The following is an 18271-nucleotide window of genomic DNA, read 5'->3' as shown; positions in this document are numbered from 1 at the left end:
TAATAGAGATCTGTAGTTTCTTGTACAATCTTCTGTTCTACTCTGTATATGCAAATATCCATTTTATTTGGTTTTTAAGAAGAAAAATGAAAGTGTTAGTTCTGAATTCTCTCTCCACCTCTTTCAGGAAGGCAAGAAAAACAAAACCCATTATAAATATGCAAAAAAGTCATGTAAAACATTTTTTGCCTTTAAGCATGTTCAAAACTTTTTTTTTTCCATTTGAAAAATGAAAGAGGAAACATTAAAAAAAATTGTTGGTGTCTAAGCCATTATCTTCTGTACCCTGCTATGATCCAGGCCCTGATGCCAAGAAATTTGCCATTTAAAGGAGGTAAAGACAAATATGCAAAAAATTAAGCTACTAAGCAGAATAAATTAAGTAAAAATGTGAAGTCTAGGCAAAGTTCTAGGAAGAATGGTCAGAGAAATCATCATGGAAGAAAAAGCACTTGTGGGGTATTTAAGAATAGAATTGTTGAAGTTCAGGGACTAAACCCACATAGGGAAATTATGTGGTACGGTCAGACTCTTCCCAGGCCATACCACCAAAATAATGTTTACCACCGAAATTATGGATATGTAGTGATACCCAAAAGCATAATGGGACCCCCAAAGATTTGTAGGCATAAACCTTTTAATCAAGGGGCAAAGATTTTATTGGACTTCTAAGAGCAGGTTAAATCCAAAACAATCTTTAACAAGAAAAGGGGGTTTTAGTGATTAACTAGGGGGAAATTAGATAATTTCCCTAGTGGAATTCACTATTAACCAGAAGAAAGATGCCATTAAAGGAAAGATACCATGAAATGGGAGTGTGCCATTGACTAATGGGCTAAATTCATAGAGAAGTTTAGCAGATTAACCCAAAAAAAGGGTAAATATGGGAAGGGGATTACAGCATGATCAGGCTAACCCTAAAAGGGATTTGGCACTCTAAAAAGTTAGCTATAACAAGGAGAAAGATGCCATGAGGTGAGATTAGTTGGGCTAGCCCTAAAAAGGAATTATCAAAAATATAGTTTGAGATCTTTTATGGGAGAAATATAACCTGGGAGGGAGGGGTTGACATCATAACTTGGCTTTCTGATACTCTAAATATAGAATTACTAGAGACTTCCACCAAAGGTAGGGCTATAATCAAAAGTCCACCAGAACAAATGGTCCATCAAACTGTGCATACCCTTTGATCCAGCAGTGTTACTACTGGGATTATATCCTAAAGAGATTATAAAGAAGGGAAAGGGACCTGTATGTGCACGAATGTTTGTGGCAGCCCTTTTTGTAGTGGCTAGAAACTGGAAACTGAATGGATGTCCATCAGTTGGAGAATGGCTGAATAAATTGTGGTATATGAAAATTATGGAATATTACTGTTCTGTAAGAAATGACCAACAGGATGATTTCAGAAAGGCCTGGAGAGACTTACACGAACTGATGCTGAGTGAAATGAGCAGGACCAGGAGATCATTATATACTTCAACAACAATACTAGATGATGACCAGTTCTGATGGATCAGGCCATCCTCAGCAACAGATCAACCAATATCATTTCTAATGGAGCAGTACATGAACTGAATCTAGCTATACCTCAAATATAGAGATATATATTAAATACTCAACCTGAATATGATGAGATGAAATCATTAATTAAGAATTCAATGTTTTAGCAATTGACATATGACAGGCTATCTCACAAATCTAGATCCCTATTCTATGTTATGCTTACAGAAAATAACCTATGTCATTATATTTTGAATCATTTTATTCCTTCAAACTAATTGTATCAATAATTCAGTAGTCTGATTCTTTTGATACAGCAAAAATAATGTTTTGTGTCATAAGTACTTATTACGTGTATCTAATTTAGATTTTAATATATTTAACATCTACTGGTCATCCTGCCATTTAGAGGTGCTGGGGGCTAAGAGGTGAAAATTGAACAAGAGGTTTAAGCATTGCTAATGCTGTAAAGTTACCCATATATATAACCTGTAAATAAAAGGCTATTAAATTTAAAAAAAAAAAGAACAAATGGTCCACTTAAGGTTGAGATGTGCTCTTTCTAGCTTACCTCTGGGAGAATTATAATCCTATCAGTGTTTCAAGCTTTCTCTATCAAAATATCCAGGACTTCATCAGAACCTTGACAGATAGGACTCTAAGGAGATTACATTGTGAACATGAGGGTTGATTAGAGAGGAGAGGGTGAAAATGAGAGGACTCAAAATGGCCCCTTTGGCTGCAATGATGAATAGTTTTAGGGAAACAGATGGATTTAAATTCGTCAAAATAAGTCTATTTTCGTGGCACTTAAATTATTTGCAACAACATTCCTTACAATAATCCTGTAACGTAGGATGCTTTATACCTATATTGTTATTATTCTATCCCTTCTACATGCGATCTCTCATCTGTCTCTAAGGTAGTTTTACTATCCTTATTTTAGAGGTAAGGCTGATGCTTAAGAAATTAAATGACTTCTCCATATTCACTCTACTAGAGGATTAGGGCGAGGACCTGCCTCAGTTCCTGATTCCTAACCACCTGTGATTGTCGTCTGTCCTTCATTCAGGAAGAGGACCACAACATCAAGGAGGTGATGCCATGACACGCAAGCAAAGGAAGTGCGGGGGAGGCTGGGCAAGGTCTCCTTTGGTCTGATCAGCCGCAGCTGCAACTGGACTCTTAACTTATGATGTCATTTTGGTCCTCTTAAAGAAGGCAGGCCAGCAACCAACCAACCAACCTTCTGGGACATTTGATTGACATCTGGAGAGACAGGGAGAGCCGTGATACAGGGGATGCCAAAGAGAGTAACTTCCTAAATGGGCGCGCCTATGCTCATCCCGGGGCTGTACTAGTAACTTAGCAGCACGCCCCCAAGCTTAAACTAGAGCCTAGCGGAGTTTCTCCCGTGCCCCGGGTTACAGAAAATAAAGGGAGGAGGCCGAGATGCTAGGGCGCGGAGGAGGTAGCCGGGGAGGAATGTCCAAGCTTAGATAGGGATCCGTGGGCTTCCAAGTCCACCTAGAAAACGATGAAAGCGCCCAAGTTATGGAGAACAGAGAGAAACAAGAGCCCTCGGCAACGTGGGGCGGATACGATGGGCGACCCAGGAAAAAACAACTTGAGAAGGTGTCGTGGAAGTCGCCGACATAAGCCCCGTTTCGGCCACTGACGGGGTCTCGGGTGACCGAACAATGAGCGAGGAGGCGCGCGGGCAAGGGCTGGGGGAGGGGACGAGGCCCCGGGCCGATGAGGGGCTCCAAGGAGGAGGGGACAGGGCCTGGATACAGGGGCGAGATGGAGGACACGTTGCCCCGCTGCCGAGGGGGCCCGTGACGCCCGGGCCGGACACTTGGGCTTCCTCCAACACTCTCCGCCTCCTGCCCCGCCTGCTCCTCCCTCGAGCCCCGCTTCCGTCAGACGCTTTCTCTTCTTCCGGCTCTGGCCTTGCGCTCGTCCGAGCGCTCCCAATTCCGCCCGGGACCGGCAATCCTGGAAGCGAAAAGTCAGTCAGGGAAAGAGTCGGACGGCGCGCATCCTGCTCGGAAGGGAGACTGGGCCTGGGGCCCCTGCGCTTTCCTACACTTCTCACTTCTTCCTCACTTCCGGGCCTAGAGCTGAATTACCTTGTTTACGGAAAGAGGAAGACGGAAACTGCCCAATCAGAGTGCCGAGCCCGTTAAACGTCATCTCCGGAGTAAGTGACTAGAGGGAGTGGGATCACTTCCGGATCCAAGTTGAGGGGGGCCGGAAGTGGCTTCAGCGTTTCCACTTGAAGGCCCCGAGTCCCAGTTGTGGCCCGGGGCCTGCAAATATGGGTCTGGGCTCCTTCGTTGGGGAAGGAAAGGCAGAAAAGTGGAGGAGGAGAGAAGGCCTTTGTTTTCCGGCTCTCCCCTGTCCTTGAAAAGAGCCCTGGGCTTGTAGATTCTACCGCTCCAGTGCAGACCCTTCTTAGCAGCCTAGGGGAAGTCCTCCCCTCCCCCATTCGCTTTCGCCTTCTCTCCCTTCCCCCCTCCCCCATTCGCTTTCGCCTTCTCTCCCTTCCCCCCCCCCCGTTCGCTTTCGCCTTCTCTCCCTTCCCCCCTCCCCCGTTCGCTTTCGCCTTCTCTCCCTTCCCCCCTCCCCCATTCGCTTTCGCCTTCTCTCCCTTCCCCCCTCCCCCGTTCGCTTTCGCCTTCTCTCCCTTCCCCCCTCCCCTTCCGCGGCCTTAATTTCCCAATCTGTCAAACGGAGCAGGACTAGATGTCCTCCCCGCCGCCTCTCAGCTCCTCGTCCTATGGCCTACGTGAGCGTAACTACCTGAGGACAGCTGTTTATTTTATTCGGCCTCCCTTTCCTCCTGTCAAAGGCGGGAATAGGGCTAGACCCTCGAGGCTCCTCTGGCTCTGAGCGCGCTCCCCAAAAGCTCCCCAGCTCAGTTCTCACCGAGTAAATTATAAAGAGGTTTCCTGAAAAGTGGCCCTGAAACCAGGGCTTTGTCCCCGGGACCAGTCACTCTTCCCTCGTGCCTCAGTTTCCTTATTTGTAAAGATTATGATAAGCATTACAGGCTGAATGGGTGGGAAGCGCTTGGTAAAACGGAAGGGGTCTAGGCAGGTGTAGACTGTTCCTCTGGTGAGTTGGGATTGAAAAATCATGTGGATGAGATTTCAGATCCAAGCGACAGGGTGATTATTCATTAATCATTTATTAAGCCCAGCAGGCATAGCGAATGCCCAAGGAAAGCTCAGAGCAGGCATCATAAATGAGTTGGTTTGGGGGTGGTTTGTTTTTTTGTGTGCTTTATTTTTGATCACGGACCTGTTGGGCAGTCTGACAAAATCCATGGCTGTTTCTCAGTCTTTTTAAATGCATAAAATATAATGTGCAGGAATACAAAGGAAGGTAGTTGCATTGACAATAGTTAACAAGTTTTTTTTTTTTTTTAAATTCATGGAGTTTAGGTTAAGAAGCCCTGATTTAAAAGCAGCACATAGTGAGGTGAAAAGATTGGATTTGGATTGGGAGACATGAATTTATTCTGTCTGATTAGCTAACCCTGATTAGCTAACAAGTAGCATATGAGAGGACAGAGCTTTCCTTTTAAAACCACCAAGCAAAAAACAGGACAAAGAAAAAAGCTCATACACACAGGCCCAAATAATCAAGTCTAGTAACTGGGGATCCAGGTTGCTTCCCCATTCTATGATATTGCTGGAGAAACACAACAAAAACTTAGTGTTTTGAGAAACTAGAATTGTGGTTGTGTTCTTAGATTTCAAAGTAAGAGATGTTTTAAATTACATGATTTCTTTGAAAATAAAACTTGATCCATAGATGTCATCATTAGCACATTACCTCATGAGGGATGCTTTTCCATTTCAGAATATCGCTAATTTATAAGTTGTGTATTTTTTATTAAAGTGAAAGGGGCTAGACTAGATCACCCTTAAATCTCTTCCAGCTCTAAATCTATAAACCTGTAGGGCCTATAATGCTTTCATCCTGACTGTTTGAATCAGAATTTGAAATCATGCCTTTCTGATTCCACGTCGACCACTGTAGGACCTAGGCCTTCTTTTTTTTTTTTTTTTTTTTTTTTAAATATTTATTTATTTACAAGATATATATGCATGGGTAATTTTCCAGCATTGACACAATTGCAATTGTAAGAATAGTTGCGAAACCTTTTGTTCCAATTTTTCTCCTCCTTCCCCCATCTCCTCTCCCAGATGGCAGATAGACCAATACATATTAAATATGTTAAAGTATATGTTAAATACAATATATGTATACATATCCATACAGTTATATTGCTCCACAAGAAGAATCGCATTTTGAAATATTGTATACTTAACCTGTGAAAGAAATCAAAAATGCAGGCGGACAAAAATAGAGGGATTGGAAATTCTATGTAGTGGTTCACACTCATTTCCCAAAGTTCTTTCGCTGAGTGTAGCTGGTTCTATTCATTATTGAACAAATGGAACTGATTTGGTTCATCTCATTGTTGAAGAGAGCCACGTCCATCAGAACTGATCATCATATAGTATCGTTGTTGACAGATATAATGATCTCCTGGTCCTGCTCATTTCACTCGGCATCAGTTCATGTCAGTCTCTCCAGGCCTTTCTGAAATCATCCTGCTGGACCTAGGCTTTTTGATGGTCAGACCAAGGATCTTTCCTTTGAACCACACTTGGAAGTGAGTGGATGTTGTATATTACTTTCCCCCCCAGTTCATGCAGTTAATTCTAGGCACTCGGTAAAAGTGGGGGGATAGAGAAGGTCCTTCTGTCCCTGTGGATCTGGACCTTGGAGACTACCTCAGATTTCAGTACATGTTGAAATACTTAAGGATTGACCTTAAGTCAAAGTTCTCTACCTGCCCAAAATAAAAATTTTTCCCTTTATCCCTTAAGCCCAGTGAATTGTGGTTCTTAAATATATCAGAATGGGCATGGTTGTGGGTTTTCCTGCCAGGGTTTTCCAAAGCAGTTCAGGCTTTGTCTTTTGCCCAGACTCAACAATGATTTACAGCAGAGTGAAACTTGGAAGGTGTTTGCAGGGGGTGGGGGGGGAGGGAGGGTCTGACAGCTAATAGAGTTTCTTGGCAGAACAGAGTGTTGGACAGACAGAACTAAATGCTTATGAGGAGGTATGGTTGGCACTGGGAGAAGGATGTAGATATTTGGGGATGTGGCACTAAGGTCAGGGGGTGTCAATGAGGCGGTGTTCCCTCAGTGAATGATTAACTTTCACTGAGGATGACCTTGCTGGAGAATTTGAGTAACAGGACCTCTGGACTCTGGGAGAGAACCACTTGGGAATCCAGAAGAACAGAGGGAGTAAGAAAATGGGCCAGAGCTGTGACTGCTATACCAAGGGTGGTGGGGGCTTCTGTGGTGAGGTGGGCCCTGCGGGGGCGAGGCTTTGGTAAGGGGAACAAGAGGTTGGGAAGCAGCCTGAAATTGTGGGATACAGAGGATGATGGAACAGCCGGTGGGAGTAGGAAGGGTTTTGATCAGAGGTTAGGAATGAGAGCCAGCAGTTAATAGAACTAAGGAACACTCTTCAGAGCTTTGTAAATTGTCCATTACTATAGCAACCCCTATGAAACTAGAGCTCTTGAGATAATAGAATCATAGGGTTTTAGAGCTGTTAGGGAGGGACCTTGGAGACCATCTGGTTCCTCAAGTGGCAGAGAAGGAAATGGAAACCAAGAAAATTTTAACTTATCTAATATCCTACATATAGTAAGTGATAGAATCCAGATTCAAATCTAGGTTTTTGGAGTTCTAAATCTCACGTTATTTTCATATATTATGTTGCCTTTCCTGGTTTCTGGAGGTTAGATGGAGCTCAGTTCCCCCAAAAAACACATACACAATTCATTTGTCCCTGACATTTTTTCCTACAGGTGATCATGAATACCAGGCACTGCTAAGAGTGGACTAGACATGGCTTCCACACTTCGAGTCCTCCCTGGCTTTGCACGCACTCGCCCAGTACTTTGGGGGAGCCCAGCTTCCTGGTCTTCCAGCAGCATGACGCTGGCAGAGCAGGCCTGGCAACTTTTTGAGTGTGCAGTGGGTGCAGTGATGCCAGGCCCCATGATCCGCCGGGTCCTGACAGTAGACACAGAGACTGGACAGATGAAGGTTCGGGACAGGAACTTCCAGCTCCATCACAATGTTTACCTGGCAGGCTTTGGCAAAGCTGTGCTGGGCATGGCGGCAGTGGCGGAGGAGCTACTGAGCGATCACCTGGTTCAGGGTGTGATCAGTGTGCCCAAGGGCATCCAAGCAGCTATGGAAAGTGCTGGCTTGAAGTAAGACCTTGGGGGGCAAAATGGGGGTGGGAAGGGGAAAAGGGGGGAGGGAAGACAGAGACAGAGGAGGAGGAAATGAGAGGGGGCTGAGGGAAAGAGAGAGAGAGAGAGAGAGAACAAGTGCTTCAGAGCTGGGTGCTACAAATTGGGGTCCTTTCCCCATCTTCCATCTCACAGGCATCCTCAGATCCTGACATAGTAAGCTATGTAAGAGGAATAGAATCCTTGGGGCTTGGTTTAATTTTATTCCCTTTCTTCCATCATCTGAGCTTGCTTTGTTCAGTCCTGTTTGAGAAAGACTATCCCTATGATCAGGAAGGGGATCCGGCAGTTTGGCAGGCAGCTTGGGAGGTTCAGGATTTAGCAAGAGGAATCATCCCCTCTTTCCCCATTCCCTATCTTCCCTGTAGCCTGGAAATGAGAGTAGGAAGATGTCAGGAACGTAAGGTCCCCCCTGTTTGGGACCCCATGGTCCCCCTTTTCAGGGAGATGCTGCTGATGCCACACAGCCACATCCAAGTGTTTGAGGGAGCCAAGAACAACCTGCCTGACAGGGACTCCCTGCAGGCTGCAGTGGCCATCCAGGACATGGCAGAGGGGCTGTCGGCTGATGACCTGCTGCTGGTCCTTATCTCAGGTGAGATCTCTTCCTCTCGAGATGGGGAGAGGAGGTGGAGGTGGGATCGGGAATGATTCCCTTTGCCTCCCTTTTCCACCGCCTCCATTCCTCCCATAGGACTTCTCGTTTCCTTTATGAGCCCCTTTTTTATACTGTGAATTGACTTTTCTATTCCACGGCTCCTTTCCTCACCTCTCTTCTACCCTTTCTTCTTTAGATCTTGAAAAACAGGAGAAATCTACTTTTGAGACATGGGAGTGGCTATTTTTTCTAGAGAGATGGAGCAGAGGACCTTATTAGGAACCCAGACTGAGCAGTTTGATCCTCCCTGATAAGACAGTGTCTAGCCTTCCCAGCATCTCCCTCTGAGGGCACCCCCAGTCTGGATTCAGTGCCCTGTCCTGACTGGGCTTCCGTTACCCAATTGTGCCCTGCTTTTAGGCCCAGGAGTAGGGGCCCAGCTTCCTTTGATAACCCCAGGAGCATCTCATTTCGTTACCATTCTGCTCTAGATCTAGCCAACAAAATTCAGCTCGAAAGGGCCCTGAAATGGGAACTCTCTAGTCTTAAAGAGTTGTTGACTCCTGCTTTCTAGAGGCCAAGGCAGCCCAGCCATTCTACCTCTATCCCTGGTGCACGATCTCAGGCTGCTTCCAAATTCCCACTCCCTGGCTAAGTTAAAGTGGCTGTGAGCCTAGGATTTAAAGTAAGGAGGTGACTATAATAACCTTGGATCACCTTGGAGCCACCTCTGAGTATCCCAGGCAGCTCTCTGATAAGACTGGGAAGAACAGAACTGCTCTTTCTCTGCTTTGGTAGGCTCCTGGAGTTCCCCATGTCAGTGAGATCACAAGTCTGGACCAAACAAATGCAAGGCATTGTGCTAGGAGACACCAGTAATCAACTGGGTTCTACCCTCAAGGGGCTTACATAGTGCTGACTAACATAATTGGAAGAGGGAGACGACTGTAAAGCACTAGGTGAGAGGGAAAGGCTTCCCATCTGTAGGCAGCTGAGGATGGAGCCCAATCCAGGCCGCCTCCAATGCTGATATGGAGGAGGCAGATGGCATGCTGATACCTGAGAGCCAGAACAATTAATGGTCACTCCCACAGGAATGTTGAGTTCGTAGAATAGGAAGTAGTGTGAAGCACTCTTAGAAAGAGAGCTGGGAACCAGATAGTGTGGGGCTTTGAAAGGTGACTAATGAGTTTATGGTATTTTCCAGAGGCCTCAAGAATCTTGAGCAAAAATAGCCTTGCTTGTGTTTTAGGGATAGTATTTTGTTAGTATTTTATAGGAGAGCCAAGAAGGGGCAGCATCATCTGAGTCAAGAGCAACCCCATTCTTTGCAGAGGCAGGGGACAGATTATCATGTAGGACTTGACTCATTTTGCTAAACAGTTTTCTCTGTTTTTATTCCTTGTTATAATGTATGATTCCCTATCTAAGACAAAGGGAGAGATGTATTGAGAAAAATAGGTGATGGAAAAAAAAATTAAAGCCAAGGAAGACATGAATGTCCCAGAGGAGGGGTTGGTCAGCAGCAAGGAGCTGGGAAGTGATGGGAGAAAGCAGAGGCATTGAGTAGAGTTGGCTTTTTCTGGCACTTTGGCTCTGAAAGGGTGGGGAGAAATGGGAGAGGCCAACAGGGAGAAGGGAAGGTTTTTAAGGATGTGTGAGAATGCAGAGGAGAAACCAGGAAAGAGAAGATGAGGGAGAAAAGGAGCAGCTCTGCTGCTGGGGAGAGCTAGGTCAAGGACCCAAGTTAGAGAGGTTAGTTTGGGCAAGAAGAAGGGCTGATTCATTAGACTAGAAGAATTCAGGAGAGAATAGAAGCTGGTGAGGAGTTCCAGCTGTGAATTAGAGGAAAAGAGAGAGCCTGTAACAGGTTGTGTCTATTTTCATGGTAGAATACGGAGAGAAGGAAAATCTTGGAACAGTTGTAGTAAGGTGTCCTAGAGACAGAATTTGGGGAACAGTAAAAAGATTGCCATATAGGCCTGAGACCATGAGGTAATAAAGATGTACAGAGTCCTCTTACAGAAGAGTTACATCGTTTCCTTCAGCAGGGACCCAAAAGTACGAGTGGGAGGGAAGAAAGTCTCAGGTTGGGATGGTCTGTGCCTTGAGATTGGCCTGATGATAATGGCGAAAAGCTGTTCTTTGTTCATTGTTCTCCAAGAGGACCAGTACATCAGGGACAGGATGCCATGACATACAAATGTGCAAAGTTCCCTGCCTCACTTTCCCCTCCAGAGCCATCTGGGTCCAGTCCCTGTAAGAGAGGAGAAGGCTGAAGATGCAGTGGGAGACCTCGGTCTTTTTTAAGCTAAGGTCTTTTAACAGGTCTTAGTTTGACTGAGGCAACACCCATTCAGTAATAAGTCTGGGTTAAAGAAAAAATGGGCCAAAGAATGGTCTGTCTCTGTGTGTGTGGAGGGGATATGTGCACATATATATACATACACATACATTCACACACAGTGAGAGTTGATATGTTTGTGAGTTTTAAGATTTTCCAAATGCTTTACATCTATAATCTGTTATTTAATCTTCCAGATAACTCTAATGTGATAGGTACAATGATAGTATTTCCAGTTTATGATGAGTTAAGTGGAAGTTGAAAAAATGACTTTCTGGGATCACTAAGCTGAGAGTGATCTATGAGATCACTCATAGACAAGAGTCAAATCTAAAGCTCTCAAGATAGCAAACTCACTTCTTATTCTATTATGCCTGTTGCCTCAGGGAAGTAGCTGAGTGTAGAAAAGTGAAAATTGCATGTTTCAATCTGCATTTGGACTCCATCAGTTTTCTTTAGATGTGGATAAAGTTTTTTATCACGAATCCTTTGGAATTGTCTTGGATTATGGTATTGCTATGAAGAGTTAAGTCAATTATAGTTGATCATGATAGTGCAGTAATTTTCATATTTTGCAGTAGCTACTTTGTTTTATTGTGTCTTCTTTTCTTCCTGAACCTAGAAATGTTTTTCCATTTTCATAAGTCAAGTTTTTCTATCCCTGGAAACTTCCATTTCTGACACATGGAGCTCATTTGGACAATTATTAAAATCCTAGAACTTGGACTGGGAGCAAGAAAAACTAGATTTTAATTCTAGCTTTGCCCTTAACTTGAGATCTTGAATAAGGCATCTTAAATAAAAATTGTTGTAACCTTCCTACTCTTAGATGAATGTCTAGAGCATCTTAATGGTGAGATGACAAGGGGAGTAAAGGAAGAGGATGTGTGTTATAGGGTGAAGATTTCAAGGAGAAGAAATGCAATTGCTAGGGATGCAAACTAGGTTTTTTAGAAGTTATGTAGAAGAGGAAATGAAAGGGTAGGAGATGGTGATCAGAGAAGAATGAATTGCAAGAGTGCTGACTGTGCTTCTACAAAAGTAGAAGTTACTGGCAGTGGCTTCATCTAACTCTTCCCCCACCAATTACTGTGTATTTCTTTTGTCTGTATTTTCATTCATTTATCTGTGTGCATGCTATTTTCTCACAGTAGACAATAAGCCGCTTGAGGATAAGGACCATTTCCTTTGTGACCATAGAATCTGGAATTGTCATAATAGGAGCTTAATAAATCATTGTTGAATGTGTAAAGTGTATGATCATCCCTGTGTGGTTAAAGAGATGTGCTGTACAGTTCATGAGAATTGAAATTAATGACCTAGGAGATCAGAAGTGTTTTAAGGCACATCAGGTTGTATAACAAAGCTCACGAATAGGAATACTGGGAGGAAAAGAGAGAGGAAGCTTGGCATGGTAGAAGGCTGGCAGCAAGTACTAAACTTCTTGAGAAAGTCAGGAAATAGTATTTCTTTTAAAAGTGTTTTATTGAGCTTTTCTTTAAAAAAGCAAAACCAAAGTACTTTTCTCTTGTAATTGATTCTTCATCCTCTATTAAGTCTCCCTTGAAATAAATGTAGTTAAGAAAAATCAACATATCGCCTTGTCTGAAAATATATACCTCATTTCACATCTCTACTCCATCCTGCCTATGCAAAGTGAGAGGCATTCTCTATCAATTAGTCTTATAATTAATTACTGATGATTGAGCTTACCAAAGTTCTTTAATTTTTTACTGTTGTTTTCCTTTATAATATTGTTGTCATTGTGTAAATTATTCTTCTGGTTCTGCTTAACTCCATCTGTGTCAATCCATATAAGTTTTTCCAGGTTTCTCTGTATTCTTTGTAGTTTTCATTTCTTAGGACAATATTGTATATTCCTATATCACAATTTGTACAATTGTTCTCCAGTCAGTTCCTACTATAAAAAGTGTAGCAGTAAATATTTTTGTATCTATGGCTATCTTTGAAGTATATGTTTCATTGTGGTATTGATGTGTAAAGGTATATGCATTTTTTTGTGTATAAATACAAGTTGTTTTCTAGAAGTTGGATTAATTTGTAGATTCATCTATCATACATTAGCATTTCTCTTGTTACTAGTAATTTGTAGTATTCTTTCATGTGGCTGCTGATGACTTACATTTCTACTTTTAATTTGCCTATTTGTTTTCCTTGCTTATCTATTGTTGAATGACTTTATTTTTATATATTTGTATCCATTCCCTGTATATATTGGGTATCAGCCTTTATAGAAATATTTTCCACAAAGGATTTGAAAATATGTCCAAGAAAGGAGCCAGGAATAAATCTACACCCTCAAATGTCTTTATACAAATGCATAGCATGAAGGTAACAAGTAAGATGAACAAGAACACCAATGTAAGGAGGCAGATTCAATTCCTGATCATCAATCTCTAAGACTTGGTATGGTGAGACTCATGATAGAGGAGGGGGAAGGGAGAAGATAATCTGGGGCAAAAGGGAAGGCAGGGCATGCAGAGCAGGATTGCTTTGGAGACTCAGACATTATGTACCCAGAACCAAAGGGGCCTGGTAGAAAGTATTTGGACAAAAATCAATGGTGGGAGAAAAAGAATCAGTGTTATCATTTTGTATTACGGAACTACTGGACAGGAAGAAAACAGATGAGTTCAGGAAACAATGTGAAACCAGCTAGAAAGAACCTTAGAAGCCACCAAGTCACACCTCCTCATCTTACAAATGAGGAAACTGAAAGATTCAAAGGTTAAGTGACTGACAGCCTAGTACAAAGACATGAAATCATTCTTGAGTTCAGTTATTGGGATATTTGCTGAAATTTTTCTCCTTCCTTTATTCTCTCTCTCATCCTTTCTCTCTCTCTTCTCTCTCTCTCTCTATCTCTCCCCCCGCCTCTCCTTTTCTCCTTTCTGCTAAAAGTAAAACAGTTGGCATTTTCTTGACTAGCCTTATGAAATCCTCAGTTTAGAAAAATAAAGCTCCCAAAAAGAAATTAAAGGGAGGGATGCAAAATACCATTTAAAAGAAAATCTCATTTTTAAGAGTCCTGTGATAACAGTCTGGTGTTAACATGTTCTTTCATGCACCAGGGAAAAAAAGTGAGTTCAAGTTGGGTATTTGTCTCTAAAAACCTGATGACTGGGTACCCAGGGGCTTGATTGAATTCAAAATCAAAGCTGACTCCTTTGCTTTATCCAAGATATCAATGGATGAGGTGGTCAGAAGACATGTTGCTTAGGAGCATGTGCATTGCTCTTGGATGGGTCTGATATCTGAGGTCTTTTTCTGGCCTTGAGAGGTATATGCTTTCTGAATCCTTAACAGTTATGGAGGGTTGAGTTGGTACGTTTTTGTGGTTTGATGAAACAACAGAAGGAAGAAAGCAATTGGGCCAGTACCAAATGTATTTCTGAAAATTCTTGGCGAATTTCTAGGGTGATAGCTTTCCATAGTGGAGGGAGATCTCCAGACTTAAACACTGCTGGGACATCTTCTCCCAACAGTCAAGTAACTGCATCATGAGTAAATAGTGATATATGCAGGTGGATTTATGAATTGTAAAAGGACTCCCTTCTCCAAATTCCCTCCTCTGCTCCCAGCCTTCTCTGTTCTCCCCATCTAACCCTGACCTGACAATCTCATTGCAGGGGGAGGCTCAGCCCTGCTTCCTGCTCCGATCCCCCCCGTTACTCTGGAAGAGAAACATTTGCTCACCAAGATGCTGGCCGTTCGCGGTGCCACAATTCAGGAACTAAATACCATCCGTAAGGCCTTGTCCCATCTCAAGGGCGGGGGCCTGGCCAGGGCTGCTTACCCTGCCCAGGTGAGTGAGCTGCTCAGAAGGTCTGGGAGGGCCTCCTGGGTGTGACATCTGGGACCAGAGATGGGGCTAGGGACATACAGGGTAACCATTGTTTCTTTTCTCTGGGACCTTGCAGCCAGATAGGGGGGATAGGACACAAACATATTATTTACAGATTGATCCATAAAACATATTGCTAAATTATGGCACGCTGTAAAGCTGTGTGCAGGAGAATGCAGAGTAAAAGAGAGACTGAATTAATCATGGGAGGCTTATTGGAGGGAAGAAGAAGGGAAAGTAGGCGACGCTCCTTGACCTGCTGAGAGCAAGAATTGAGTCCATGCTGGCAAAGGGAGGGGTGAGCCTGGTATGGTCTGAGACATTTTTCCCAAAGAAGTTTAGATTTATTCTAATGGGCCCGGAGCGGAAACTTCCGCAGGTGCTCCCCATGCTGGTCTGTGTCCCTCTCAGCTTTGCTCTCGTCCCCTTCTCCCAGGTGGTGAGCCTGATCTTGTCGGACGTGGTGGGGGACCCTCTAGATGTGATTGCTAGTGGTCCCACGGTAGCAAGTGACCACAATGTTCAGGATTGTCTGCACATCCTCACCCGGTATGACCTCCGCGGAACTTTGCCCCGCTCCGTCAAGACAGTGCTGTCTAGGGCCGACTCCGATCCCCGAGGCCCTCCTTGCTGTGGCCACGTCCTCAATACAATTATCGGCTCCAATTCTGTTGCTCTGGCCGAGGCCCAGCGCCGCGCTGAGGCCCTGGGCTACCAGGCTCTGATTCTGAGCACGGTCGTGCAAGGTGAGGTGGGCTGCCTGGCCCGCTTCTACGGGCTGCTGGCTCAGGTAGCCATTCTCCACCTCTCCTCGCGAGTGGGGACGACCAAGAAGGAGGAAGAGGAGCTTCAGAAGCTTGCTGAAGAGCTGCAACTCACTGACCTGAAGCTGGGGGATGTTCTGAAGACTCTGGAGGAGGCCAAGGGCCCCGTCTGCCTTCTGGCTGGAGGGGAGCCTGTAGTGAAGGTCCAGGGCTTAGGCAAGGGTGGCAGAAACCAAGAGCTGGCGCTCCGGGTGGGTGTAGAGATGAGCGGGTGCATAGGGAGCAACTGGGAGGCACTCTTTCTGAGTGGTGGGACTGATGGGCAGGACGGTCCCACCGAGGCCGCGGGGGCCTGGGTCACCCCCGGGCTGTCCACCGAGGCTGAGTCCGAGGGGCTGGATGTAGCGACTTTCCTGGCCAACAGCGACTCAAATACCTTCTTCCAGCGCCTGCAGGGTGGCATCCACCTCCTGAACACGGGGCTGACTGGCACCAATGTCATGGATGTCCACCTGATGCTTCTGCGGCCCTGCTGACGGGACAGGGCCAGCACAGGTCTCACCATTTCCTCAGGGCCTATAAGATATTGGGAAATGCCCTTCTAACTAGGACTGGAAGGCGGGGCAGGGCCAGGGGAGTCTGCCCCAGGCCCTTCGCTCCTTCTGTGGAATTCCCTGGGCCACGCCAGGCTTTGAAGCAGTGGTGCCCCTAGAAGCACACTAGGAATAAGCAGTACTCAGAAATCCGTTTCTGACTTGTCAGGTCTTTATTGCAGTCTGCTTCCCTTGTGGTCACCCCTCTTTCTCAAGGCACTACCCACCCCACATTCCTCAGGCACAACCCTTGGCTCCCTTGGGGGAGAGGTAACCATTGTGGCAGGAGGACCTTCCAACCCATCACTAGCTAAGTTTTCTTCCTTTAACCTTGTCACCTTAGGCTGGCCTTCCCCCTAGCCCACCCCTGGGGTTGGTGATGAAAAAAATGTGACTGAGTGTTTAGGAAAGAGTGTGAAAATAAAAAGGCTTCATTCATTGGCTAATTGAGGTTTTTTTTTTTTTTTCTCCCTTAGTTCCACTTATGAGAAGGGCTTAGAACTGCCCTCTTGGGCAGCCCTAACCTATGGGGCCCAACCTTCCTCTACCGTCCGAACAAGGCCAGGGCTTTCTGGAGATCCAATGTGGACTTCTTGGTTAGGACTATTAGTAAAAGACTCGGCCAGGCTCCAGGAGAATAGCAGGGAATCACCCCTGGCTTGGCACAAAGCATTCTCCATGAAATGCACTGAGTCCCCGTTCCTTTCTCTTATTCCTGCTGAGGGACCACAGTTCTTTCTCAGCTCAGTGATCCTCATAAGTGGATGAGGATAAAAAGAAAAGATCAGTTAATTGCTGTATATATATATGCTGGCTCCTGGAGAGGGTCCCCATTTCCCAGTCCACCCGGGTGCTACCTGAGCTACCCCTGCACTGTGGTTCCCAGTGTGGTACATGGTTTTAGTCCCTATAAGAATGAGCAGCAGAATCATCTGGGAATAAAGTCTTTTTTTTTTTTTTTTTTAAGCTCAGGAACTGTGTGGCCCAGCCAGGCCCCGACCCTGGGCAAGCCACCATCCCTGCGTCCTTCCCTCCCTCATTTGGGGCTCTAATTCATGGGCCAGATTCAAGGGGCAGTTAGGGATGCAGTGGATAGACTTACTGTCTGAAGGGGTGGAACTGGAGAAGGCTAGCCCTGAGCTTTAGTTTTAATCTAGGTGAGGCTCCTGGGCCTTTGCTATTGGGGTTACTCCCTGCCCTCCTCATGACAGCCTCACTAAATGCAGTCCCCCCAGTCTTGGGGGACCAGGAAAACCCTGCTTTTTAGGTTTGGAGAGCTCTCAGACCAATAAGTCAGGTATCTGAGGTTTCATTTTCTGTGTCCAGTAGACTGGAGAACTAAAGGAAGCTTAAGTGGATGGGAATTTAGGGACTGAAGGAGCTTATTGTCAGCAGGACATGAAGTGAAGTGGGGGCAGAGTTGAGATAGAACTCAGCTTTAAGTAAAGCTGGGACTGGAGAGCTGGGGGGGGGCAAGTCTGGGATCTCAGGAAACAGGAAAGTTGATGAGGGGGTCACTTTACCATCCCTCCCCTCTCCCCTTCGGTGCCAGGAAATACAGGATAACCTTAAAGACTCTTGTAGACCTAGGCCTCTAACACAGATCTCGTATGCTTCCTGGCTCATTCTGCCCTGACTTCAGCACACACGCTCACACATGGGGCAACAGGGAAACTGGGGGATCCTAAGAGTAGGCTCCAGTTGATCCTCCATGGCACAAACTGGTCCAGGTGTATATGTGAGCATTTAAGCACATGTATGTGTGCTTAATACACACATAGGTAGAACCCAAATGTATTCATTCTTAAGTACAGGGGCATGTATGTGTGAGTGTGTACGTATCCCACACATGCGATTTGCATGCATGTGCATACTTATCCGTAAGCATATTTTTTAACTCACTTTGTCTGTGGACCCAGCTTTAGAGTCATCCCCAAGTTCTTGGAGGCTGAGCATCCTTAGTCAGGAGTCCCTTTTTCCCTCCACCCTCCACCCCACTTCTCCATGGCAGAAGGTAAGCTGTGCTCAGATTCCACCAGCCTGAGTTATTTACAACATCTTACCTGTGTACCACCTTGGAAAAGAAGAATTAAATGGATTGTGCTGCTGTGTAGGCTAGAAAACCTTTTTCCACTTGTGATCCCTTTTCACTGGAGAAATTTTGGTGCAACTCCAGGCAGATAGGTATATAAAATAGATATACAAATCAAACATTTACTCATAAATCATAATTTCACAATCCCCAA

The 18271-nt window shown here is 44.9% G+C and overlaps 1 protein-coding gene across 10 annotated transcripts; it reads left to right on the top strand.

Moving 5' to 3' along the window:
• The first annotated feature begins 2594 nt into the window (after positions 1-2594).
• GLYCTK (glycerate kinase) lies at positions 2595-16471 on the top strand. Of its 10 annotated transcripts, none has more exons than XM_031958111.1 (6): positions 2595-3706; positions 6054-6193; positions 7409-7819; positions 8305-8456; positions 14454-14629; positions 15105-16471. In XM_031958111.1, exons 3-6 carry the CDS (start codon positions 7449-7451, stop codon positions 15966-15968), a joined length of 1563 nt encoding a protein of 520 aa, XP_031813971.1. In that variant the 5' UTR covers positions 2595-3706; positions 6054-6193; positions 7409-7448; the 3' UTR covers positions 15969-16471. The 10 variants fall into 10 exon arrangements, with proteins under 10 accessions (XP_031813971.1, XP_023354552.1, XP_023354556.1 ...); XM_023498784.2 differs by having other exon boundaries at positions 8230-8456; XM_023498788.2 differs by lacking the exon at positions 6054-6193.
• The last annotated feature ends 1800 nt before the right edge of the window (positions 16472-18271 follow it).

The sequence above is a fragment of the Sarcophilus harrisii genome, chromosome 1, assembly GCF_902635505.1.
Source record: "Sarcophilus harrisii chromosome 1, mSarHar1.11, whole genome shotgun sequence".
In the NCBI taxonomy this organism is placed as follows: Eukaryota; Metazoa; Chordata; class Mammalia; order Dasyuromorphia; family Dasyuridae; genus Sarcophilus; species Sarcophilus harrisii.
This window is presented reverse-complemented; position numbering and strand designations above follow the sequence as displayed.